General features: G+C 36.6%; 1 protein-coding gene across 4 annotated transcripts in view; it reads left to right on the plus strand.

Moving 5' to 3' along the window:
* Positions 1-27,199, plus strand: part of PDE1A (phosphodiesterase 1A) — a 210,568-nt gene that overhangs the window by 164,058 nt on the left and 19,311 nt on the right. For all 4 annotated transcript variants that reach the window (XM_069022309.1, XM_069022308.1, XM_069022307.1 and 1 more), the window contains 11 exons: positions 1,627-1,809; positions 2,263-2,329; positions 3,303-3,419; positions 5,314-5,454; positions 10,481-10,581; positions 13,136-13,261; positions 19,169-19,270; positions 19,390-19,510; positions 23,354-23,435; positions 24,713-24,833; positions 26,603-26,787. In XM_069022309.1, coding sequence (XP_068878410.1) covers positions 1,627-1,809; positions 2,263-2,329; positions 3,303-3,419; positions 5,314-5,454; positions 10,481-10,581; positions 13,136-13,261; positions 19,169-19,270; positions 19,390-19,510; positions 23,354-23,435; positions 24,713-24,833; positions 26,603-26,787 — 1,346 coding nt within the window. The remainder of the gene's footprint in view (positions 1-1,626; positions 1,810-2,262; positions 2,330-3,302; positions 3,420-5,313; positions 5,455-10,480; positions 10,582-13,135; positions 13,262-19,168; positions 19,271-19,389; positions 19,511-23,353; positions 23,436-24,712; positions 24,834-26,602; positions 26,788-27,199) is intronic.

A 27,199-nucleotide genomic window follows, 5' to 3' on the forward strand; every position in this document is an offset into this window, starting at 1 on the left:
TAGGGAATAAAGCCAGTTTACAGCCTTTGACCTATGCCCAGTCTCAGCTGTGGTTCAGTTTTGCAAGATAACTTGTTCAAATCCTTGCCTCCACACAAGTCCTGCTCTTCCAAATTAAGTTTCTGATTTTTGGCTGTTGTCCCACTGTCAGAAAATTTCATAGTTCTTGTTCATTCTGCTCTTCTTGTACTCCATGTTAAAGAGCCTTCCTAGTCTGGTAATTCTATGCCTCTGAAAAATGGGAATGTTTCTGCTGTTCTTTCAGTAAACTGGGCAAGTATGAGGGGTGCATTTTAATTTTTTTTACTCCAGTTGAAAAATCTCAAAAAATATACTGTAAGCCAGATGAGCTGCTGAAACTGAGCACAAATACGCTATGCTCACTGTTCACCAATAATTTATATGATTCTTCTGATATGCTTCCTATTAGGCATCTTCCTATAATCCCTCAGATAGTATTAAATTTATGTGGGGATTCTTTTGAACTATACCACACTCAGGCTTTCCTTAATCATCCGTGTTTCAGAAAGGCAGCACTAGAGAAACAGATATATGTAATCAAATAATGCCTGCAATTCAATTGGTACCACTTTCAAGAAAATATTTTGAAAGGGTGGCATGTTTTGCATGTATTCAGGTCATCCTAGCTCTGGGGTTTCTTGCATAATTGAATGAAGGAAAACTTGATATCTGACTAAATAAGGGATTTGGTTCCTGGAAACCCCAGCAGTCTGAGTGATAAGAGCAAATAACTGCAAGAAAAAGATTTATAGAAGTGTGGAATGGAAGTGTTGAGTCTGTTTAAAGAGAATATTTAGTCACATGTTTCTTCTAAATAAACTGATGGCCTCTAATTCACTTTTGTTGAAGTTTTTTTAATACTTCTTCTGGTTTGCAAGAGCTGTATATAACTTTTCTAGCTTTTTGAACTGCTAACAACTGTGAAAGCTGGCTTGCAATCCAATCTTGTATATTTTTACTGCTATGACTTTGTTACCCTGTCTTCAACAGAAATACGGATGTCTACATAGAAGGAATTAATTATCTTAAATAAAGGAATTAATTCTCTTTAATGCTTTTATTGTGCTGGAACAGCATGATGAGCATGTGTACAGGGCATTCATTGGCATCCGTTCACCTCATCATTGCTATTGAGCATCATTTACTTTTGCATGTAAATATCAAAACACTTCTTGTACCATTTTGGGGGACACATCAATAGACCAATTGTGTTCTCAGTTATAGCAGCAACCCTGCTGACATTTCTGTCAGTTGCTGTTTTAGATGTCTTCTTGGGATTTTATAGCTCATTGATTACACTTAAATCCACCACAGCTCTGACAACTTAGTAGAAAAATCATTTCTTGTCTCCAGTTGAATAACTTGCATTTTATTTCTTTTACCTTCTGGAACATGAGCAGTGGGAGAGAGAGAAGATATCTGCTGTGCACAGCTTCCCCTGGGTCTCAGTCCGTCTGCCAGAGAAGACATTTAGTGATGTGCTGAATCGGTACTATAGTCAACCTCCGCTCCTCTAAAATCAAGTTTTGTTTGCTGCTCGCCTGTCAGTACTCTTCTTATTAGGTCTGAGGTCTTGTTGGTTACCTTGTATTAATTTTTTTGTAGGAAACTTTTGGACACTGAAGATGAACTCTCTGACATCCAGTCGGATTCAGTCCCGCTGGAAGTGCGGGACTGGTTAGCTTCTACATTCACAAGAGAAATGGGAATAGTGAAGAGGAGACCTGAGGAAAAGCCCAAATTCCGGAGCATTGTGCACGCTGTACAGGCTGGGATTTTTGTAGAAAGGTGAGAGCTTTGTTTTCTTGTTACAACAAGTACTGCATTTAACCACAGTGCCTGTCATTGGAGATCCTTTAAACGGTGGGATGAACCTGAAGCAAATCTTTGAGCCAGAAGTTATGCTTCAATTTCTGCAGCCACTCTATTTTTCTATACAGAATTCCAGATGAAATCTCTAAATTTGTAAAATCTCCTAGGCCTTGGAAAATTCTGGGGATGAACTAAATGGCTTTGTAACTTCTACACTAAATTGTACTGAAGACTGTTGTAACATTAAAGAGTAACATACCTGCAAAGGGGTTTTTCTCACAACGTCATAAAAGATTACATAAATCTTTGGGGCCAGACCCTTAGATAGATTCTTCTTATTTCACGAACTGTGAAAGACAAAAAAAGATAAACTGTTCCAGTATGTTTTTAAAGGAGTGCTATTTCTTAATATTTTATTTGTTCTTTTAGGATGTACCGAAAAACTTCAAGCATGGTTGGTTTGGCTTATCCAGCAGAAGTGATAGTCACGTTTAAGGTGAAAGAAGTTTAATCATTGTGGAATTTGAATGCATTTGCACTTATGTTTAGTGACTTCTAAGGTCAGATGAATATTTTTCTTCTGAACGTACCCTAGCCATAGTTAGTACTACAGAACTGAACACACAGAACAGAGAAAATAATAGTTAAAATTCAAAAACAACATATGATTCTGATTAATTGTGATTTAATTTAGATTGCATTAGAGCAATAGAATGAAATTTGTATAGAAATTCTTATAGAAATATGAGACAGTTTTATCAGCTCCCAGTGGTATCGTAATCAGTGTCTCAGCAGCATTTGTTTCTTTTTTAGGAAAGAAAAAGGAGATAGTATTGGGATAGAGCTAACAAAAGAAGCTGAAGCTTATGGAACAAGTACAGTATTTGCTGTAAATTTAAAGTATTACTCTAGTTCAGCCAAAAGATGATCTTTTATAGTAAGCTGAGTTCCAATGTCTATGAATGCAATTAAAAACGGGTATTTCTTGAAAATGAAGTACCTCAACTTTTTCCCTGAAAGCCAAACACTGTTGTTCTTAAATTGCTTTATGGTTAATGACATCAGTGTTAATGACATTGCACAATAGCCTGTTTGAAGGGTGGTATTCAGATTATCTCCATAAGGTTCTATAGACAATTTGTACTGAGAAAGTTAAACTTGAAAGATTAAGACCTCTGATGCAAAGCATGCAAAGTTGATTCAGTCATGTTGCAAGTATTTTATTCATAACTGACACAATTGTTTTCATCATTAATAGTGAAGTAGCCATTAATGTGTTATCTACATTAGGAGTTTGAAAGAGTTGGACAGCAAAACCACCAAACTCTCCCTCTTCCCTCTAAAAAACTCCAAAGTATCTTTTCCAGTGATTAAATGGAAAACTAGCTAAACGGATGGAAATGTAATGTTTTTGGGTTGTTGGGGGTATTTTTTTATTTTTGGTTTTTTTCTCTTTCCCTCATCTACAGGATGTTGATAAGTGGTCTTTTGACGTATTTGCCCTAAATGAAGCGAGTGGAGAGCACAGTCTGAAATTTATGATGTATGAGCTGTTAACCCGATATGACCTTTTGAGCCGTTTCAAGGTCAGGAACTAACCATGAATAAATATATGTATGCAAAAATACATGTGTCAAATTTAAAATACAAGAAACCCAGCATTGAAATGTTTTTCTTTTATTGTACAATGCAGTGTAGAATTTCAAAGAATATGGCAAATGAAATATCGTAATATGCCAATAGTTCTACCAAATGAGACATGCAAATTTTTCTGCAACCCAAAAAATGGAGAGCTATGTATACCCTTGTCATGTCATTTGTGTCACATAAATAGATTATGTATACAGGCTATTTACTCAGCAGGCCTGAAACCGTCTCCCAGCTTTATGGACCAAAGATTACTAACAAGGCAGAAAACCGTAGTTAGTCCAAAATACTTTTTCCATGGTCTAGATCATAGTATGTTGATCACCACTGTGCAGGGGCTTCAGCTGAACCTTCCTCTCCTAAACAACCTGGGGGGATATATAAAGAGAAAAATTGCTTTTCCAAGGTGTTTGTAGGGTTTTGCAATACAATATGGAGTCCTTACGGACAACTTTGAAAGGCTGAGATAAAAAATGGATCAAAATAATAAATTTATCATTATTTTAGTACCAAATGAAAGTTTTCAAAAGTTTCAAAATCTCTTCACTGAGAAAACTCAGTGTTTCTTTTGAAGAGGCTGTCTCACCCTGAAATTCTTTGAATATTTTAATTTTAGGCTGGTAACCCAGCTTTTTCCAACAGGTTTTATGTACTTGAAGTCAGAACCACACCAGGGCTGCCATTATAACATAGACATGAAGTACACAATGCTAATGGCAGAGTGGGCTTAAGCCCATTCTCAGTCCCATTGTTTGCATTGCAGAGTTTTTAAATAAAGAAAAATTTATTAAGGGAAATGTAATTTCATTAAATGGGTGATGTGGTTTATCCCCAGGCAGCAAATAAGCACCACACAGTCACTTCTCACTCCTCTCCCCAGCAGGATGGGGGAAAGAGAATTGGAGGTGTAAAAGTGAGAAAACTTGTGGGTTGAGATATGTACAGTTTAATAATGATGGTGATAATAATAATATAGAAAGTTAATATCTAAGAGAGAAATAAAACCCAAGAAGAAATGATGGAAATGCAAACAATTGCTCAGCAGCAGCTGAGCAGTGCCCAGGCAGGCCCCAGGCAGCAGCCCCCAGCCAGGCTCCCCCAGCCGGCTGTTGCTGACCATGGGGCCGTAGGGAGCATTGTCCCTTGGGCCAGCGGGGCCAGCTGTCCTGGCTCTGTCCTTTCCCAACTTCTTGTGCACCCCAGGCTACCCAGTGGTGGGTGGGATGGGGAGCAGAAAAGGCCTGACTGTGCAATCGCTGCTCAGCAGTAACTAAAACATCCTGGAGTTATCAGCTCTGTTTACAGCACAAATCCAAAACATTGGCCCATACCAACTACTATGAAGAATATTAACTCTGTCCCTGCCAAAACCAGCACAATGCAAAAATAAGTGGGACCAGATTGTACCTGGACTTCACATGTTGCCTGGAGGAAGGAAAGTCATACTATGAGATTAAAGCAAACCTTGTCTCAAGCAAGGCAAAACTGGTGAAGAAAAGGAGATAATCCTATTGCTAGACTCCTATCTGTCATGCCTGTATTGTATGTGCAATCTATGCATTCCTGGTGCAGACAGACACATCTTGAAAACCATTTGGTTGATAGCTCTATAGTGTCTTGTGCATGGTGTATGTAGAGAGATATAACATCTACAGAAATTGTGTGGAGACTCACTGGTGCATGTATGATATTAGACCTTTACATTTAAAATTTTTCTTTTTTTGTTTGCTCACTAGATTCTATGGTATATTATTTGTAATTCATTCATTGCATGTTTGACTTTGCAGCTGTTGCAGGAAAAGCCCAATTATTTTAATGTTTTCTTCTCTGTAGATCCCTGTTCCCAATCTTATTTCTTTTGCTGAAGCTCTTGAAGTTGGTTACAGCAAATACAAAAATCCCTATCACAATTTGATCCATGCAGCTGACGTTACTCAAACTGTGCATTACATAATGATTCACACTGGCATCATGGTAAGAGAAGTATTGTGAAGTTCAATTTACTTCTTTTCTCAGACTCTGCTGCTTTGAAGAAATGTGTACATGTGTCTTTTCTAAAGGAAAAAGCTCAGCTGAAAATTTTGCAGAGAGAGATTCGAAACTACTATTCAGGCTGTGAACTTTATTTCATTTTTACCGTTCTTCCAGGCTAAACTTCTCTCGATGCAGAGGGAAAGAGGAAGAAAAAAATAATCCTTAAATCATTTTTGCTTTTCATCGCCTGGAATTAGGTATTTTATATCATATTTACTGAGATAGATTTGCAGGAGTGGGCAGGTGAGAATTTTTTACTTTCACATCAGAGCATGGGAGGTGTGATCAGGCAAGGAAGCTTTAGTATCTGCAGAGGTCCTGGCTGTTGAAAGATGTACTGAATCAGTGCAGGCTTAGAATATCATCATGGAATGCCTTGGGTTGGAAGAGACCTTAAAGACAACTCCGTTCCAACGTCCCTGCCATAGGCAAGGACACCTTCCACTAGACCAGGCTGCTCAAAGCCCCATCCAGCCTGGCCTTGAACTCTGAACCTGCTTTTTCCTTTAGTTTTTAACCTTCTTTAGGACCACTCTTGCATACTCCATATGCCTATAGTAGGCAGGCTATTGAAATTGCCTTGAAATATCACAATATTTTAAATTATTTATTTGGGAACTGAAATTAATCTGTGAAAGCATTTTTATTTCTAAACACCTTAAATTTAATACCAGCAGTGGAAGTCTCCTCACTATCAGCTTGCTAGGCAAAAGTAAATACTGACTAAAAGAAAATGGGCATTGCTGTCAATGGCTTTTTGATAATTTGTCTTCACTGTGATACAGTTGTTTAAAAAAACCCCAATGAACAAAAAAACAACAAATGAAACAGCTGGGAAGAAATAGTGTCTGATTTCTGTTTGCAGAGCTATGAAACAAGTCCAGAAGACTTTGGAAAGAAAAAATTTGAGGTGACTCTGGATGTTTTTGCTCCTATATATACAATAAATGACAGTCAACAACTTATGTTAAGCCTTTTCTTATTTAAAATGCCTTTGGCTTCAGGGTGGGCAAGGAAAGGTTCCCAGGCATTACACGTTTTTATTCTACTGTTTGAAGGAAGCATTTTGCTTCTAAGTATCGAGTGTTTAAAGCTGTATTTTAACTCCAATACTACTTAAGTGAAGCCCAGTGTCTTCACCAGCCAAGATTCCTTTTTAGATTGAGAAGTTTTCTTGAGAAAGGACTTCCATATCAGACTGAAGCAGAGGCTAGACAGTTCTTGCCAAGAGGGGTCCAAACCAAAGTTTTTGTATATAATATTCACCTATAAAAATAATATTTTAGTAAAAGAAAATTCTTGAAGATATTAGATTGCTGTTGCTATTCTACCCTTGTCTTCTACCATAAGATTAACTGCAAGAGTTAAGTGATATGAGCCATGTCTTTGTTGCAGGTATACACCTGGATCAGGAACTTAACAGGAGGAAAATCCTTTTGTCTCATTATAACCATTCCTCTGGTCCATTGTATCTGTGCCACTCTGCCCTTCAAAAAAGGCAATAGCATTCAGATTTTCCTTCTGATGCCAGTACAAGGTTCCAACTTCCAGAGACATCCTATTAATTTTGGGATGTTTAGCCATTGATTAAACTGCTTTGAAAGACACTTTGTTTATCTCTGAACACTGAATGAAGGACTCAGTTTCATATTTGAATATCTGCTATTTCACTGGGTGCACATGAGTGTGAGAAAGGCCTTTCCAACATGAGTTTTACAACATTAGCATCTTAACCTTCTAACTGCCTTTGAGGTGGTTTGGACAACTACTTTCAAAAAGGTTAAGGCTTTACTGCTGCCAAATCTCGTTAATGTTGCAACACTGCTACAAAATATTTCTGTAAAATTAGTCCAGGTTTAATTCACATTTCAATTGCCAAATTATGATATTGAATTGTGATATTTCCCTGCCCATAGCAGGGGAGATTGGAACCAGATGATCTTTAAGGTCTCTCCTAACCCTAACCATTCTATGTTTATATGGTTCTATGATACTGGAAAGTTCTTGGAAAGATATCTAACTAGGACAACACTTAGTCAAGAGTGCCTTCAAACAGATGTACTTGCCAGGCAGAAGGAACATTTATGGAAATCAGTGTTTGAAAGAGGGCCTAGTGATTCTGCAGCTTGCAAAGTATTTCTCTCCCAAATGTCACTTGCAATTTGAGAAAGCATCAGTATCATGAAAATGTTCTATTTAACTTGCTGGATTTTTTTTTCCTGTTGCCTCATTAACCCTCCAGTACCCTACTCAGTAACAATTTGGTGTTTGCTTTTCAAGCCAATAGTTTTCAGAGCATGTCCATTGTAACACTTTTATTTTTTAACTCTGCTGTATCTCTGATAAATACTTGGATTAGAGTAAATCTGATGGGATTCTAGATCAAATTCCTGTGGGGTTTTTTTTTTGCAGATTGGTTTGCACGTTGAAGTTTTTGTGCTTTCATTGTCTCTTAAGGACCTGATACTGATTCCAAATCTTGCAAAGGGTTGCTGTCTTCCTTGTTTATTTCTGAAACACATACTGAAGCAAATGTTTCCAAGAGCTGGGGTTTAGGAAATCTTTTGCATGGTTCCTGTTGTTGAGGTCATATGTTTTGTACCTTTTACAGGAAGCTGGAAAACAGCCGTATTTCCACATTTGCCAAAAAAATTTGGCTAATCAGAGATAATGCTTCTCCACAAGCCTCTAGAGAGATTTTGGTGAAGAATAACACATATTCAGAGCTGCTGTTAAAGAAATAAAATAATCATTATATTTTTCAAAAGTTGCTGTCTATCTTAAGAAAGAAGATCCGGCCACCTCAAATCAATGTGTTAGAATGTTAGATATCACAGATGGCAGACAGTCTATTAACCTTCCCAAGAGATTAAATCCCAGATGATGTAACTGAAATGTATAACTCAAGGTTACGTTTATGAAGTTGTCATCTTTATAAAGGTTTAAGAATCCAAGTCCCAGGGAATACATCTTGCAAAGAACTTTTGAGTCATCGATCATCTTCCCACCATCCCTTTTCTCCTCCCACGTACCTGTATTGCTCAAAGTAAAGGAAAAAATGTCTTTACTGCCAATAAGTGCATTGTGAGACTCCATTTCTTACTCAGTTTTTAATCCATCATCATTGTAACAAAAAATAGTTTCAACTATTATTATTCAACTATTATTCAATTATTTTTATTCAACTATTTCAACTATTCGAACTTGTAAGTTGAAATGTATCTATTTACATGTAAGCAACACATAGTACTTCAATAGAAGTTACAATTTATGTTGTCTATTACACATACGAGACGTAGTATCTTTCAGGAGGGAAGCAGGTTTCAGCTCTTCTCAGTCTTGCAGACCCCCAGATACTCATTTTTCCCTCTGCCTTTCAGAAACACATTTATTAACTGTCTAAGAGGTTTTGTTCTGCTTCCTTATAAATGCTTTAGCTGAAGTAGTTCTCTGGTTTGATTACTGATCTCAATTTTGACTGTACAGCTAGTGTGTGTGGAATACTTGCTCTTCTATGTATGAATGTATGAAGTCTGTGTTGCCCATGGATATTGTTTGTGAGGAATGTTCTTCTGCCTGTGAATGCATTGTCTAGCAACTATTTTATTTGCTACAAAAGCTGACCTTTGAAAAGTCATCTTAAAGAAAAGTTTATGTTCAGCTTTTGTTACTAATAATTTCTGTGTTTCTGTCCTATTTGGTATGTTGAAAACATTGTGAAAGCCAGGACTGGTCATGGCCTGGTTTCTTGTGACACACAATATGATGAAGGTCATTGTTTCCATTTTTAGAACTGCTCACAGTACATTCTCATTCCTCTGTCTGTGACCTTTCTAGACCTATACTGCTTCACCAACAGCCAGTACTTGTTCCTCAGCAGCCTTATTTTGTCACTGAATGACCTACTTAATTATTCTCACATTGCTTATGAATCTTGACTGTTTCCTTTCTTCTTCTTTGAAAGAATTACAACTACTGGCAACTTGTACTACATCTGACAGCTTATACATTTCATATCCATTCTTACACACGTATGTGCATATTCAGATGCATGAAGTTGAGATAATTCTTATATCCTTTGGTACAGAAGCTTACTTGTATGCCAGAAACATCTGAAATATGTGTGGAAATGCTTGACTGGCACTTGACTGAATCAGTCCTATGATTGTGGGGGTTAATTATCATATGATTTTTCTACCCCCATTTTTAGATGGAGTAAATTTTCTCCTCAAGGAGTTTTTATCATTCAAGAAAGAGAACTTGAAAGAAGATAATAGAGGTTATTTTACAAACTGAGCAATACTGAACAGCTTCATTTAGCAAGAGTTATGAAAGGGCTCAAAACTCGGGGTCTGCATTATTTTGTATACATGACCTATATTATCTTTTGTTCTGTGTAACTTTATACTAGCCTTGTGCACTTTTTTTTTTTTTTTCATCAGTACAAAGTATGATAAAATTTAGAAGAGAAAAATCTCCTATGGGCCTAATTTTAGTGCTATGTACACTAAACTATAGATAATGCTAATTTTGTACCTTCAATTTATTATTAACTGTATCTATAGTTTACTAAAGGAAAAATTATAACCTAAACTTCATATTAGGTTTTTTTAGATTAATATACTGTAATTTGGCAAGTGTCATGGGTGGCTAACAGATTAGATACTCAAAGCAGTTGCAGAGTAAACTGTGTAATTCTTTTGATAACTTCATATATTTTTGGCTGCCAGTATTTACTTTGCTAGTGACCATAAGGATGTTAACTTGCTCTCAGAGAAATCGTAAGTACAAAGACTTATTTAATTGTATAATAGTCAAGTGCTTTGGATATACAGTTATCTGGAGTAAGACAAGAGGAAAGTTTATGTAAGTTGAAGGTAATGCAAAATATATTCAGCACTGTAGGGTTTAATCTGACTTCAGCTATTATCAAAAATGTGACTATGATTTGTTTTTCATTTACCAGCACTGGCTCACAGAACTGGAAATTTTAGCAATGATCTTTGCAGCTGCCGTCCATGATTATGAACATACTGGGACCACGAACAATTTTCATATTCAGACAAGGTAAGTGAAGTGGTCTCCTAAGAGTCACATCTGGAGTTTGTAGTTGATTGAGATCATTGCTGAACTGTTTCATAACTCTTATTAATAAAGCCAGGAAGTAGCCATGTCTATCCTGGTTTTACAAATTGCTTCCTTGACTTCTGTACAGTTAATGGGATCACTCACATGATCAAAAACTGTAGAAAAATAATGAGATAGCTCCATAATGTCTGAAATAATTCCATTTTGGGGCTGATATGTCAAGAGAAACTTCAAAAAGATCCAGAACATGCAGAAGATGGACTTGAAACCCCCTCACCCCTCTATTTGCTCACTTAAATTCTGATACTACTGACTCAAAAACTTCTTCCACTGTATCCCCATAAAAATGCCTTGTCACTTACAGCAATGCGCTTACATTTTGTTTCACTTTGTGTATTAAATTTAGAGGGTCTTGGTGCAGAGGGAGAAACTTTCAAGTACAGCTTTAGAAATACCTAGCACGAGCCCTTTCCTACCATGTTTTGAAAGCAGATACAAAAATGAAATCCAGAAAGGAGTCCAGTTTGAAAGTTAGGCTAACTGTATTCTCCTGCAGGTGCAGCATATCACTCTAGCTGCTGCTCCCATACAAGAGCATATACTTCTCTCCCTTAAAATACTTTCAGCTTATCAAAGGAAAATCCCTGACCAATCCATTACTGAGTGAAAAATGGTACATTTGATACTTGACCTAGTACAAACAACCTTATTTTTCTCTTACACTAAGCTATACTTTGTTTTTAGTATCCTCTGTTGAGGAGTTAGTTTTAGCTGCTCTTTAAAAAAAAAAATCAGCATAGCACTGGCATATTCTAACAAAACAGCCCAGTGCTAGAAATATTATTACTTTGAACAGAAGTGTCCTCACACTCACCTATATGGATACATTTCCCAATGGTTACATTTAAATTTAATCTATAACATAGTTGTTCTCCAAGATGTGGCCTTCAATAATGAAAAAATGCTAGATTTGCAGCTGAAATAAGTACACAATTCTTTTCTCACTCAGCATAGTGTGGTTAAAAATAAACTTCAGTTTGTAGTTCCAAGTTTATATTAGTTTTCTATTTTTGTCCTTAATATTTTTCTCTGAAGTATTGCAAGAGTGGAAAACTAATTAAGCTGATAGTTTTAAATTTTACTCAGGCATATTTGTAAACAGGTATTTGTTATGTGATGTAGCTCATTCTTCTCTCCTCATGTAACTTGGCCCTGATGTGCCATCCCAGACTGTGATTCCAAGCTTCTTTTGCCTGAGGAAAACTGATGGAATGAATGGCTGCCAAAATCATAAGAAATCTTAGCACTGCTTAAGCCTAGTCATAAGTAGCTATGTTGATCAAAGTGTGCTTCATAAACATATGTGATTGTCATAACAGATTTTCCCATGATTTTAGTTAGATTATGGTTGTAAACATATTGATTATTTAGGGTGGTTATAGTTCATTCCTCTAACATTCCCAATCCTATTTAAATTATTTATATTCCTTGGTACCATACATGACAATATATACTGTTGCTCAACAGAACAAGGGGTTGAATTTAGTTTATTTATGTCAGAGTAAGCTGCACTGCTAAATCAACACACCTTTCTTCTAGTATAGACTTGTCAGTGGACCAAATTGAAATATTCAGGAATAGTTTTGTCAGAACAGAACTGTAGCAGAGAGGGGACTCCTGAGGTTGCCTAGCAGGTCAGATCAGGTCTTGGGGAAACAAATTCCCCAAGAATTAATGGTGTTTGAAGCTAAGTATGAGAAATCCACGCCACATCAAAATTTGTGAATATCTCAGTGTAATTTTGGAATTGTACACTAGTCTTTGATTAGGAAGGAAAGGATACTGTTAAGTGTGCTAACATTATGTTATGGGTCTTTCTTTAGTAAGCACTTGAGTGCAATCAAATTGCAGCTTAGCATCTCTACCATCCCATTGTAATGAGGCTCAAGGTTTCTGTGTTTTTCTGAGAAAAGATGGTGGCTGTTTAAAACATATGAAATGGAAACTTTTTAATACTTTATTATTTACAGCATCTTCTGATAATGAGTAGCATGGGCCAAAGCACTTCCCTCAGAGCAGGGGGAGTAACTTCTTAATACCCATGCTATGTGTGGAGCCCTGCTGTTGGTGAACATATTGCATTTTAAATGGTTGTATTGTGTTAGTGTACTCTTGTAACCTAATTAGAGCATGTCTGATGCTTTGTTATCCTATCTACAGTCAAGAAGCTCAAAGATCTCACAAATTTTTGCCACAGTTAGGTCATATCAATAAAACATCACACATTTGAAAATACGACTTTCCCACAAACAGTGGGAAATATGGCATAATGATAATTTTTTATGCATTTAAGATGGAAAATTTATCAGTATTTGTTACAATAGGGACAAATGCACATAGTTTGATATATCTGTATCTATCTCTATATATGTATCTATAGTCAATATTTCTCATGGAGAATGCATATTCCTACCTTTCTCAGAGTCATCACTGGAACACTGTTACAAAATCTGCCTTTTGTCCCCCACACTAGGTCAGATGTTGCTATACTGTACAATGATCGTTCTGTTCTTGAAAATCATCATGTAAGTGCTGCTTATAGACTCATGCAGGAAGAAGAGATGAACATCCTCACAAATCTAAACAAAGATGACTGGAGGTAAGACTTGCTGTGACATTCAGAAATACTCCCAGTATTTAAAAATAATAAAAACTACCAGGCCTTCCCTGTGGAGTCTATTTTAAGATTTCAAATTACAGGAAGTTGACACTGGAAACAGTAGTGGATATTAGAGCCTAGGGAAGGCTGCTGTGTTGTTAAGTACTGTTTGGGAGACTCCATATAATTTTCCAAGTGAGGTTGTACATTCATGAAGCACAGTGCTGGAGTGTGTGGACAGTGCCTCAGATGAGATAGCTCTTTAGGGAAAACCACAATGCTGCCTGAGCTAGGTTGCCTTTGTCCAACATAACCAGTGGGTTGAAAACACAATGAAGGGTCACACTCTGCTGCCAGCTTGAGCTCTACTGCCCCTGGGATTTCAGCAGAGTCACGTCTTGGTTAAGCATTAGAAAAGGAATTGTCTGGACAGTCCAAAAATAATAAAGGCCCAGAAGCACTACAGAAGTTTCTTTTTCTTCTTAATTTTAGTGTAATACCTGAAGAAAATTTGGACAGCTGAAAGCAGTTGATATATCACAAATACTAAGACCTGTAAGGCTAAAATTCAGGTGTTGGATTAAGACTCTCTCCATTATTAAAAAGGAAATGTTATCTTTGTATATTGTTGATGGATACATATTGCATTTAAAATTTGAGTTTTCTGTGTGTTTCTGTAAACATTGATACTATTCAGCAACCTTAAAAAAACACTTGCAGACAAGTGGACTGTGAAGTGCAGAGAGATATGTTATGCTTCCAGGAAAGTCTCCCACTGTGAAAGATGCTACCAAGAGTAACAAAGCTAAACACTGCTTTACTTGTATTTTCACAAAACTATACATTTATGAAGGAATATGTGAATACCAGATCAAATTTTGCTGTGGTGTATATTTACAGGTGTAGGACTGTTTTATGTGCTAGATTTATATGATTTTACTTATTTATATTGTGAGAACACCCCTAAATAAAGCATTTATTCAATGTAAGTCTGCTGGCCTTTCCAGGTTTCAATTAATTATTATTCTGCACATATTTTAAAAAAATATTAAAAACATTTATAATTTTTTTATTTAATACAAAATGAGAGAGGAAGCATACACTCTTTAGTTCTCTTAAAATAATTCTTCTCAGAGGATACTCATTTGGATTTAGTTATCAGGAGGTTTGTGTTGTACATTTAGTTCTATAGAAATTTCTGAAGAAGTAAGTAGTAAACTTCATTGATAACTTCCTACACACTTAGATTTTCAATGCCAACATGAGCCAGCTGTGCTTCTCTTGAAACTATTTGGGGCCTGATAGTTTTGGGGCTGAGAGGCCTCTGTGACCCTATTTTTGCTTGTCCTAACTATTGAGCATGGAGAAAACGATTGTGCCCATACACAGCCATCAGAAAGTCATATTCTGTCTTTTAAAACCATAATTTTAGAGGGAAAAGTATTTTCAAATCTTCAGACATGTTGCCTCGAGTACATTTTTTGAGGTGGAGTTGTTTCATATTGCATCCTACCAGAGAATGCTTCCAAGTAGAAAGGGGCTGCAGATGAATTTCAGTTCAGGAGTGTTCCACAGATGGCTTGAAAACGCTTATGTGTGTCCCCAGTCTGGGCTTCTTCATTACTGGAGACCACCATAAATCAGTATAGTTTAGGAATACCTGCAGCAAGATACAGTGGCTCCAGCTGATAGAAATCTGGTTGCCAGCCAGTACAGTTTATCCCAGTCATTCCCTTTCTTTATGTCACTGAGGAAAAGAGTAATACGATGTAACCCAAATATTTGCCAGTGGAAAGAGGAACCTGTCATTTCCAGGTTGTGATGTTCATATGTACTGCTCTGGTGGACTGCAAACAAAATAAAGGGGGGAATGTGATAGGCTCTCTTCACATTTCCGAAGCACACACTTCTCTGCATAGATTTTTTGGGCAGGTCTTCCCACAGTTCTTTGTCCAGTTCAGTTGTGGACTGTTTTCTCTAACTTTTGTCGCATTTTATTTCTCTGTGGTTTTTGAACCTGTGATAAATTACCACGTTCTTTTGGAACTTGCTCAAACACATGCTGGCTCTGTTTTCACTTCCTTTTCAATCTCTTCTCACTGTAACCCAATTATGTTTTCCTAGAAGATGTTCAGTTTTGCAAATTTTGTTTGTATAGAGTGGCTACACAGATTCTATTATATGCAGCCAGTTTGAAACTGGTGAGATTTGGCAACAAGAGAAAAGTAGAATTTATCATCTCTTTTTGGGCATATTCAGTACAATGTAGAAGAAATGTATGAATGGACTAATAAGCTCAGGAGTCTAAACTAGGACATTCAGTTCCATGTTTTTTATTAGCTCAGCAATTACAGTCTGTACTTTGAAGCCAGCAGTAAATTCCAAAGTGCCGGTCTGTGCCAACCTGCACAACCTGTTGCAATGTGATAGTTCAATTTAGAGGGTCAGTCATGGAAATGAGAATTTCCTGGTCTTCATTCCTAATATCCAGAAATTCCTGTTACCCTGTCATTTCATTGGTGCAATGATGGATCTGGTAGCCACTTACCAGAAGCTCTTATTTGAGTGAGTTTCTTGGATCTATACTGAAACTCATGCTGGTAAACTAACAGTTTTGAAGGTTGCACTGAATCAAGTTGGCAGTAAATTGAAATGATAATCTGTTCAACTTTTTAATATACTTCCTGGCACTGATTAATTTCTTTACTTCTGTCGTATCTATTTTCTTTAGTTGCAGAAATTTCATTTTTCAAAAATTTAACACTGCTGACTATTTAAACTGAGGTTCTGCTAATTCTAGCAAGATGAAGCAAAATGACTGAAATTACTTTATAGTATTCCATTTTCTCTTCTACATGTTAACATTAAGAAGATAAATGTGCTAATAAACTTCCAGCTTCAATTAAGTCTAAAACTTAGGTTCTGGTCTGAGCTGGGGAACACTGCCAGCATTCTGAGGATGAGGTCCTTTGTGGATAATGCATGCGACATTCATAGTAATTTTTCAGTCTTTTCTCAACTCTGAAAATACATTCTGGTCTTTGATATTGTCTTGTTTCTCTCACTTAGTGCCCTTAAATACTAAAGAGGGATCCTCATTTGTCCCCTTTTCTCCTTTGCTTTACCAGATTTCCTGTGTTCTAGCACCCCATGTGTAATATTGTTATAGGTAGTGGGGCAGTATTAATGTCTCAAACCATCCCAGTCATAAGGCATACAGTGATATATTGCCTGATTATAAAAAAAAAGATGAATAAAACAGCATGTATTCTATGTAATGCATAGTGAACAACATTCTTTTACAAAGTCCTTTGGGATTCTTCTGGCTGAGGATTCCTATAACTTGAAGATGAGGTTTATGTCTTCAGTTTCCACCTTGCTTTTGCTCATCTTAGTCTGTTCCTGAATTTTTTGATTAGTTTCCAGCTGACTAAATGTCTTTGTCATTGACAAATCCAGGTAAAGCTGGTTTCTATTTATTGGTTAACTAGTTTTCCAAGAAATTAATGTGCCACTCCTTGTCTCTTTATTACAGCGTTGTTCACGTAATTTTTTCACATAGTCTTGCATCTCTGTTGCTTTACAGTATCCTATCCATAGGACTTACAGCTATGGGGAGGGTTAAGAAAGGATGCCAGCACAGAACATGGCAGTTTACTTAAGTGGAGATGGTAGACTCAAACTCAGTAATCTGATTTTGGGTCTGAAAGATTGCCATGTGCTGTACATGAATACTGTTACCACTTCCCTTCAGAGCAGGACAACATCTGTGTGTCTTTTTGCCATGGCAGCAGGTACCTGTATTATCCTGATGTTTGTAGTTGTGGACTGCTTAATGAAGATCGGGAGGGATTTCTGTCCAGGAGTTACCTAAGAGACCAGATGAGGTCTCCTACAATATGGAAGTTGAGACAACCTTTTTTCCCTGGGAAGTAATTTGGTAATGGGATCAGTCCAGGTGTAACCTTCTGTGCAATGATAGCAGATGAAGTATTTCTAGCTCTCATAGAACTTTATCTACCATTTCCCTATCAGATCTCAATTTTCTATCCGTCTAATTATGGTGGATACAGGCGTAGGTAGTTAACAACTGCAGGAAACTCTCTTTTGCTGTAAAACAGATTTTTAGTGGCCTGAAATCTTCAGAAGTGTGTGACAGCACAGTGCTAGACTATTTGATCCTTATTCAGGTGTTGGAGGTAAGAATTAGGGTTTTTGCTGCTGCCGTGACAATATGAATAAACTGAAAGTGTGGTTTTGCTTCTCTGTGTGTGTGTGTCTTGTGTAGTAGGGGTGAGATGTCTTGTGAGTAGGGGTGAACTTATTTCTGATTACTCTAAAAAGTTCAGACATTGAAAGTTCCTAAGAAAATCTCCTGTACAAAAGAGAAGTGATAATTATCTCAGTCTTAAAAACAACAGGGTCTAACAATGCAGATCCCTCATTTTTCTTGTAGTGTTAGCTGGTTTTTTTCTTTTGTTTTGCTTTTATTTTTTTAATGGGTTTGACTGTTTTTGAAGAGTACACTTTCAAAGCAATGTGGAGGAGGAACAGTTGGGATGCAAAATAATTAGTATCTTATTATGAGATCAGATAAGGTAAGGCATTTTCTAAACACAAGTTGCTATGGCTGCATATTATTGAGTAGAAGTGAGAGCATCGAGTCTTTATCCAGTTACATTAAAGCAAATTGGGAATAAATACATAAAAATCAGTGACAAATATCTGCTTAAATATGTAATTAATTGGGATCAAAAGCAGTCTTGATAGTCTTAATAACAAAGTATTCTAACAGTCCTAAAGAAAACTGCAAATTACCTCTTTAAAGTATAGTCCTTAGAAAGAACCTGCATGTTTTTGATTTACCTAAATCAAACGTATGAATACAATATGAAAGATCAGTGAGAATGACTAAAGTAGGATTTTTCTGTTGTATTTGATACTTGGACATCCTTAAGATTGGGGGGGTGTGCTCCTGAAGGTAATATGGTACGTGATGAAAGGTTTAATGAGGTGAATTGTTCCCTCTATATGTATAAGCAGGACTTGTCCTCCTAGGCCATTTAAAAAACATGTAAATAAAGACCCACTGGACTCCTACACAGCCTATATCCTTCTACATCAAGGAGACAGAATTTTCTAAGTCAGTAATTATTGTTGACAAAATTAATTTAGTTTCATATTCACAACCAGAATTAATACACTTTTTTACATGATTCATGTTTTATTAGTTTCATATTGATTTAATAGAAAGCTGATGGACAAGCCAGCATCTCTGACCATAATACCAAGACAGAGATGAAATATTAATCCCAAACTTGTTCTGATTCATAAAATAGATATTACAATATTTTTGGAATGAAAGATTGTTTGTCATAATGATCTTATATTGATATAATGTTAGTATTTCAGATGCAATACCTCTTGCTCTTCTGAGTGTTTCCTCTCACTCTCCTGAGTGTTTCCACAGCCTTCTTCCTAGGTTTAGTGTTATGCACACTCCACTAATATGAGGGCAGTAATAATGTATCCTGTTGTGTGGTGGTAAGCCCAGAGAACAACTTGTTTTTTGAATACTCTACCGCTGGAAAAAATAAGGAATTACTTATAATGGGTGAAAGAACTGCATGTAATATTAGTTTATGCACTAGGAAATAGGATTTACAAAACAGTGTGACTCTGAAATAATGATTGCAGAGTACATTTTCTGAGGTACACTGCTTTCACAGAATCCCTTTAGGATACAATGTTCAAGTTGTTAATAATTTATTTAAATGCTTTTTAAAACATAATAAAACCCATGATGTTGTTTTGAAAGTTATAAATTAACAAATACTGCTTAAACAAATGTACCATACCTAGAATAAATGAATTTTAATCAGTCGTTTTGCTTTTAATTATTCTTAGGGAGTTGCGTAGCTTGGTCATTGAGATGGTCTTGTCTACAGATATGTCGGGTCATTTTCAACAAATTAAAACAATGCGACACACTCTACAGCAGGCACAGGGGTAGGTTATTTTCCATTCTGTTCATTATCTGTAGTCTTTCAATGAGCTCATATTCAAGAAAAGAATTTAAATAGTTGCTTTTGTTTTGAGATAATTGGAGCATGTCCTTGAATTGACAGGGTAGACAAAGCCAAAGCCATGTCTTTGATTCTACATGCAGCAGACATAAGCCATCCAGCAAAATCCTGGGAACTGCACTACCGGTGGACCATGGCCCTGATGGAAGAATTTTTTCGACAGGTGCCATTTTTAAAATCCTTTAATAAATCTAGTTCAAGAAGCAATGGTTACACGATTAAATATTTTCTTAAGTCTACCAGCAGGGTTGCTGTTGGTTGTGATTGACAAGCATAGTCAGGAGTATATATTCTTTGTTCTTCATACATATCGCTGACATTATTTCAACTTTTATGTGTGTGAATAAGACAAAGTGGTTATAGCTCTCTATCTGTTTCAGCTGATACCAAGATTCTGAGTGTTGTAGTGGGTTTTTTTCTTCCAATTATAATATAACTTGTCAAGCTGTTTTCATTCTGTAGACAGAGATTTATATATGCTTTGAATTATAAAGAAGCACCAGAAGGGTAGGATGAGAGAAAATAGGAAGAATACATGTTCAGCAAAGAAGGCAAAAATTTGTCTCCATTCCACATTTCAGAAAGCCCTTCTATTTCTTTTCCTTGCTGGTATTTGCCATGCATATGCCACATAGATCTGAAGGTGTTGCTTTCATAACAGCCTGATCCAAAGCCAGAGGTTAGACAGTACCATCCTGTTAATGCTGTGACCATATATCCTAAACCAAAAATGAAGACACACCTTTGTGAAAGTCTTTTTATTTCTGTGCAGTACTGAATTCCAAGGAAAAGCCCAGTAGGTGTTGGTGTCACTGCTGCCATTTTTTGACTCACCTCAGCAGATGAAGCAAAAAACATTTCTCTGGAGAGAAAATACTCTCTCTGTAATCAATATTTGCAACCATGCACATTGACAGCATAACAGTTACTGAAGTACAATTCATAATCAAAATCCAGTTAAGGTATGACAATTTCTAGAGTTATGCACAGATTTTAAAAAAGGCTAATACAGATCAGGGAACAGTGTATGTCTTGCTCTCCTTGATTGTCTTGTTTTTCTATATGTTGACATTTTCAAATCAGATTGGTCACACTGGAAAAAGGGACCAGAGAACAAAAAAAAAGGCTATGTTAAACCATGAGGTTCTTAGACCCATCTGCCCTGTAAGGTTCCTGCTCAGTTCCTGGAGATTCTTCATAAGAATTCTCAGTAGGGAGCATCAGGGCATCCTTGATTCTGGGCTTTGCAATGGGGAGGCAGACTGGAGGGATGGTGCCTTTATCTAAATAATGAATGGACTGAGTTTTGTGGAAATTATGGGTAGTCATGAGCTTGTATCTGCTTCTGTCAATGGAAATTTGGAGGATTTTGAACTTGAGAGCAAAAAGGAGGAGCAGATTACCCAAGAAAAAAGGTCATAAAATGACCAACTGTAATATCATTTTAGACACAGAGAAGCAGACTAGACAGGGTGCATGGGACAGTGAGGCAATGTGTCCAGCCAAGTGGAGGTAGCATTAGCAGTAAACAGTACCACACTGGTCACTGAATGCATAGGACCAGCTAATGTTTTAGTTGTTCCTTTATCCATTCACTAGAAGAAGTGACTGGATCCCAAGGAAGCTGCTCAAAAACTCGAGAAGGCATTTAACAATCGAACAATTAAAAACATATATATGTGTGCAATGCAGCAGTATAAAATGTGAAAGCTTCCAGGCTGCAGAGGAGTGTATCAGAAACAGAATTCTTTCCATGTACTGCTAAGGAGAGTGTGTGTGGAGTAGCTCCAGCACTTTTAAAGTGTGGTGAAGTAGCAGCACATATGCACTGAGCAGTGCAGACACAGAAGGTCTCCTACTTCCTAAATGCACTGGCTTGTTGTGCGTCCTCTGGTCTGTTGCTTTGAGCCTGTGTGATAGAAATTTCCGGCATTTCCAAATATGTGCCAGCCAAGATGAAGTACTCCAAATGTATATAAACCCCCTTAATTCCTCCTCTTCTTTTCTTTAAAGATAGTAATTCAACTACTTCTAATGTGTTACAGGAAAAGCAGTAGATTCTGAAACACCTGATACAAATCCAGTGCTTTCACAGGCAGCTTTCAAAGTAGTGAGCACCAGCAAAAAAATGAACATTCACTTCGACAAAAACTTTAACTACAGCTAATGGTTAAAATATGTCCCAGTGTTAACTTCAGGAAAAAAAGCCAAACCACACTTTAAGTTTAAAAGCAACAACTACAGAAAGTATATTGTAATACTGAAGAAAATCTGAGTTGCTTGTTTAAAATAGAAATATAGCCACCCATCTCAAATCCTTAAAAGTAAAGAAATACATAGTTCAAGTCACTCAAAGAAGTATCACAGCACCTATAACATTCAGACTCTCAGTCTGAATAGATCCAAAGACACTAAAATAGTTAAAAGTGAGCCAAGGGCCTGGACAAAGAATTTTTTTTCTGTTTTGATCTGTATCTTGTTTTTAAATCTCATTAAATTCTAATGACTGGTTTAAATAGCAGTGCTGTGTCCATTATTACAATTTACAGTAGTCTTAGACTTAAGTGACACTTAATTAATATGCAATAATATATTAATTACTATTACATTAATTGCAAAGCAATTCATAATTGGCATAAAGAGCTACTTGAAAACAAATAGAAATTCAAACTCATCCATTAAGTAGTGTGGAATTTTGTCTTTTTTCATACCTAATGAAGAGAAGATAGCAACATTTATGTTACTTTAGAAATCCTGTATTAAACTATGCTGAAATAGTTAGAACTAGCCCAATTTATATGATATTACAATCTGGCTCCTGTATTTACATGGAGATGCTACTCCCACTGCTCCTAGTAGCAAGTGTTCATGTCTTCTTCCATACTCTGAGTTCAAATTATTAACACTTGCATATAAAATTTAATGGCCATGGTGATAAAGCTCTCCCCTTTCACATGAAATGTAATCTGCGAGCTGCATCTGTTCCTGTGGCTGGATTGGTTTTACTGCTTTTGTGGTTCTACACCTTTCCCAAATATACTTCAATGATACGTGATAAAAAAACTAAGGAAGGTCGATACTACCCCCTTGATCCAACAGTTTCTGTTTTCCCAGTTCTCCTTGGGAAAATGGTATGTTCATGTAGTGCTCCCCACTGAAGGATCATGTAACAGCACTGTCCATGACAAATATATAGGTTTATTTGGCTTGCAAAAGACTAGGTTTTCCTGTATCTATAATGTCAGTGTGTCTGGCAGCCAGGTTTGTCCAGGAACACAAATTATAACCTCCTTTGAAAGATGTCTTTTCAGGGTTTTTTTGTTCCACTAGATTTCTTTTTGAGGTTTTGCAAATCAGTTGGTCTACCATGCTGAAAATGGAGATACACCCTCCTGTCTGTTAAGACTGTTGCAACAAAAAAGAGTCTTCTAATCTGCAATGTGTTGAAAAAATTTCGGAGCTAGGTTGTACAAATCATCCTTGTAATGAAACTGAATTTCTATTTATTTCAGCAGCAGAGAGTAATGCCTTCTAGTGAGAATAAGCTCAAGTCAGTTCATACACTTGACCTGAGTAAATCCATTGAAGGATTTTTATGTGCTGGATGAACCAATGTAATAGAAGGAAACACTCAGCATTTGGCATACTATTACAAACATGTCTAAGTGTCTCTAGTCCCATTACATCTGGGATCAGCAGAACTTAATTGTGAATATTGAAGGACTTAATATATTTTAAATCTCATTGGCAGATGCCTGGCTGTTGAGGAGAACTTGATTGCAGTAGGTTTCTTTACATAAAAACTGCCAAAACTAAGTTAGAATTTAGCCTCTTACTTTTAATCAAAATTTGAAGATTTGAAGATTTGTCTCTGTCATGTTTTTGTTTAGGAATATAAATTAATAAAGTGTTGCATTGAATAAATACTAAGAATATTCAGATTTATTTTTTCCCTCTGTCCCTCTATCAAATATATGCTTATAATATTAAACATTGTTGTTTGCAGGGAGACAAGGAGGCTGCTTTAGGTCTTCAGTTTTCCCCCCTTTGTGACCGCAAGTCCACTTTGGTAGCTCAGTCTCAAATAGGTAATGACAAGCTGTGTTTTGCTTTTTCTTGTCTGTATAGGAGCATGTAAATTCGTAAGGACATTTCATATACCCATTTGGAATTTTAAATGCTCAAAATTCCATTATATGGAAAATGTTTCTTTGCACCTATCTATTCACCAAACTCATGTGCTTTTACAGCAGAATGGTGCTGATCTCAAAAGAACGTGATGTAATTTCACCATATGTGATGCCAAGGAGGGGTAGGAGAGGGATTAACCAAGGTTAATCCAGCTTCTACTGTACACACTTTAGAGTCTGGCAGATCGTGTCCTCAAACTGCTTATCTCTTGCTCAAGAACTCACAGGTCTGTCTCTACTATAATCTGAAAGTACCAGTTTGTAGATGATCTCAATTTAGAGCTAATTAATATATCAGATCTCTGGACTGCAGTTAAGCCTGTCAGTGTGTCAGGTCAAACTACAGAGGGTCAAGCCTCCGTGGGTTGACAAGGTTGACTGCATTCTGTCACTCTGCATATCCTTTATTCCATTTCACTGGGAGGTTGTAGGCAAATATGCTTGAGCATCATACTGACTGCAGGAGAGAAGCTGGATCCTAGACTGAATCACTGTTGCTCACCTTCATGCTGTGTTGCATGGTTAGAGCATAAAGACATCTGGAAATCCATTGCTAGCTCATGTTTTAACATATTTTTTTCTGTTAAGTGCTCAGTAGAGAATAATGCTTCTTTCTCTCACTGTGTCATTCCATACCGTGATGAGCACTTTAGAGTGTAAAAGACATTGTTCAGAGCTGACATCTCAGAACTGTGGGATGAATGCTGTCTCCTAAGGATATTACTTGTTCTCTTCACTGATTTGACAGAACCCTCCTACACACTGTGAAATAACACTTTACCTCCACAGAATAATAAACAGCAATTTGAAATATTAACTCCTTGGCAAGAAGCTCCGGATGGTAAAAGAGACAGCGTGACTTGTAGCACTCTGGCTCAACAGTAGCTTCCCTTCTATTCAATAATTAGTACTCATTTCAAATGGTAGGTGTGTTCTGCAGTGCATAAAATTTACAAGAAAAAAAATGAAAAGCTGCAATTATTAATACCTACTTATATCTATACAACTTCAGGTGTTTTTTGTTTAAATTGTGCTGTTTTGTTCGAGGTTATACTGGCAGTATGTAGTATATTGAATTGGGACTACAGTTAGAAAATCAGCCTGATAGCAAGTATTTATTTTTAGATTTGAATCTTGTGGAAATGTAAAACCTGATTTTCTCTCTTTTTCTTTAGGTTTCATTGATTTCATAGTAGAACCAACATTTTCTCTTCTTACTGATTCAATGGAGAAAATTGTTATGCCTCTTATAGAGGAAGCGACAAAATCTGAAAGTCCTGCATTTGGGACCCCCAGGTATGAATACACTGCTTTGTTATTGAACTAACAAAAGCTCGCATAATAATCCTACTAGTGTCATTCTCAGAGTTATCTCCGTTATTTGAAGTTGGGGAGGTAACAAACAGCTGTGCAGTGTTGCCACCCTGTGGGGCTGCGTTGTATTTGCAATGTGCTATTTTACCCCATTGACTGAACAGTTGTGCATATAAAAAGGCAAAACCCCAATAATGATCAGAATAAACATATATAAACCATTATATTGATTTCTACAATTTTAAATATAATCTTTACAATAGATTATTGAAATTCCTGTACCTATAAAGCAAACTAACTATGACAGTGTAATCTGAGTGACTCCTTGCTGAAAGCATTGTTGAATAATCAGATACTACCTTTACAAATACTGCCTCCGTTATCATATTTTTATTTCATTTTAAAACTGTAATTTGAGCTTTCACTGAGTTTACTAAATGATAACTCTGCAAGGCAATTTTTCATTTTCTGGGCATTACTTAGGTTTTAGTAACAAAAGGGTGAACCTAGCTCTTTCCTATATTTTGGTTACTAGAAGTAAGTAGAAGTTACTAGAAGTAGGTATTTATGACGGTGTTCTTCGTGTTTTGGGGGACAGTGCTAAACTAATGTATTACCGATGACAAATTTGTTTACACACTCACTTCTTCACAGATGAGTGATTAGCAGCTGCAAATGATTAGCAGCTTCAGGCTTCATTTTTGGCTGATGTTCATGAATGAATGGTAAATGAAAAAAGGCTTATGATCCATGTGAGATGGAGGATAAAGGGATTTTTCTCTGTGTGGAATCAAGTGCCACACTTACAAGGAGAGTGGAGAGCCTACAGCATAACAGAAAAGTCTGAGCCAGAGAATTGCACACACATTACTGAGTGGATGCTATGAGATGGTGCCTGGAAAACAATAGAATTATAGCCTATTCTTTCCATTGCATCCCATTCAACATCTCTGGAGCACATGGAAGTTAGAGTTAACTCTTCTTGTGACGTTCTCGTTGGTATGTTCACCGCAACTATTTTCTGATTAATGGAAACCCATTTGTATACATGTTAATATCTCTCTGTGGTAGCAATGAGATAAACCATGCAGCAAAGCTGAGTAAACAAAACCTAATAAGACAAGAGTACTCACACAAGGTTGGAAATAGGTCTTATTTTTTAATTCTAAGGAAAAAAGAGCATTCATTCTTTTTTTCCCACCTTTGCCATGTATATGCATATACATGAATGAATAATTTCACTTCTACTTACCTTGGGTGTAAAGTAGCTGCAGTCTCTATTTAGTGGATTTTAAAGCTACTATCTTAAATTCTGCTTTGACTACACTTGAAGGTTTGTAGCTTGAAGAGAATTTTCAGCTCAAACAAAACTTACCTGTAGTATGCTTCATATATATTGGACTTCTTGTCTTCCTTTTTTTAAATGGGTCAAAAAATAATGATCAGATGTCTTTCCTGTAAGACCCAAAGATACCATTCACTGTTCAGAAACACAGCTAAGAAACTGCTCCAAAATGGCTGAGTAAACTTTCCTTCAAGAATTGCATTACAAGTGATGTATTTTCAGCTGTCACATTTTTTCAAGAATTCCCTGGAAAATGGTCAGCAAGACATCTTGTATCTTAGGCACACTCTGGTAAAAACTATTATTTCAGGTTAGTTCCTAAGCAACTTGATTCAGATGAACTGTTTGTGTATTATTAAAATTGCCTGACTGTGTTCATAATTTGGGTTTTTTTTCCCTCGTGCAGCCAAAATAGTTTGGGAGCAGTAAGCAATGCTGAATCACAAAGACGACCTGGGTTTAGAAGTACAGGTGATGGAGGGACTCACACAGAAAATTCTCTAGCAACTGTAGACCTGAGAAGTTTCAGGGACAACTTGATGAAGATTATTCAAGCAAACAAAGAAAGATGGAAAGAATTAGCAGCAGAAGGTATGATATATTAAGCTGGAATGTTTTTATAGGTTACTCCCTAAGATCTTACCTACTTTAATTTTTTAATTTCTATCAACCTGTAAAAATGCATAGCTGTCTTGTATTCATATATTTTATGTCTTAATGTTTGTTTTAGATGCTCCTGTTCTGGTCTCCCAGGAGGTCTAAAGAGGTGTAGGTGGTTAGGGGATGAGAGTAAATCTTATAACCTATAAGTCTCTGTGCTGCACATCTTATCTTTAGAGGTCTGGTTTAGTAATGTGCATTCTTGCACATTTAATTGTAACTGATACTGACATCTGCTTTAAATGCCAGAATCAACAATTCAAAGTAGTGTGTGCTGTCACATTTCTTCAGAAATGTGGAAGTTGTACTTTGCTATTAGAAATGCTATTTGTTCCCCACTGTA

The sequence above is a fragment of the Aphelocoma coerulescens genome, chromosome 7, assembly GCF_041296385.1.
Source record: "Aphelocoma coerulescens isolate FSJ_1873_10779 chromosome 7, UR_Acoe_1.0, whole genome shotgun sequence".
NCBI lineage: Eukaryota > Metazoa > Chordata > Aves > Passeriformes > Corvidae > Aphelocoma > Aphelocoma coerulescens.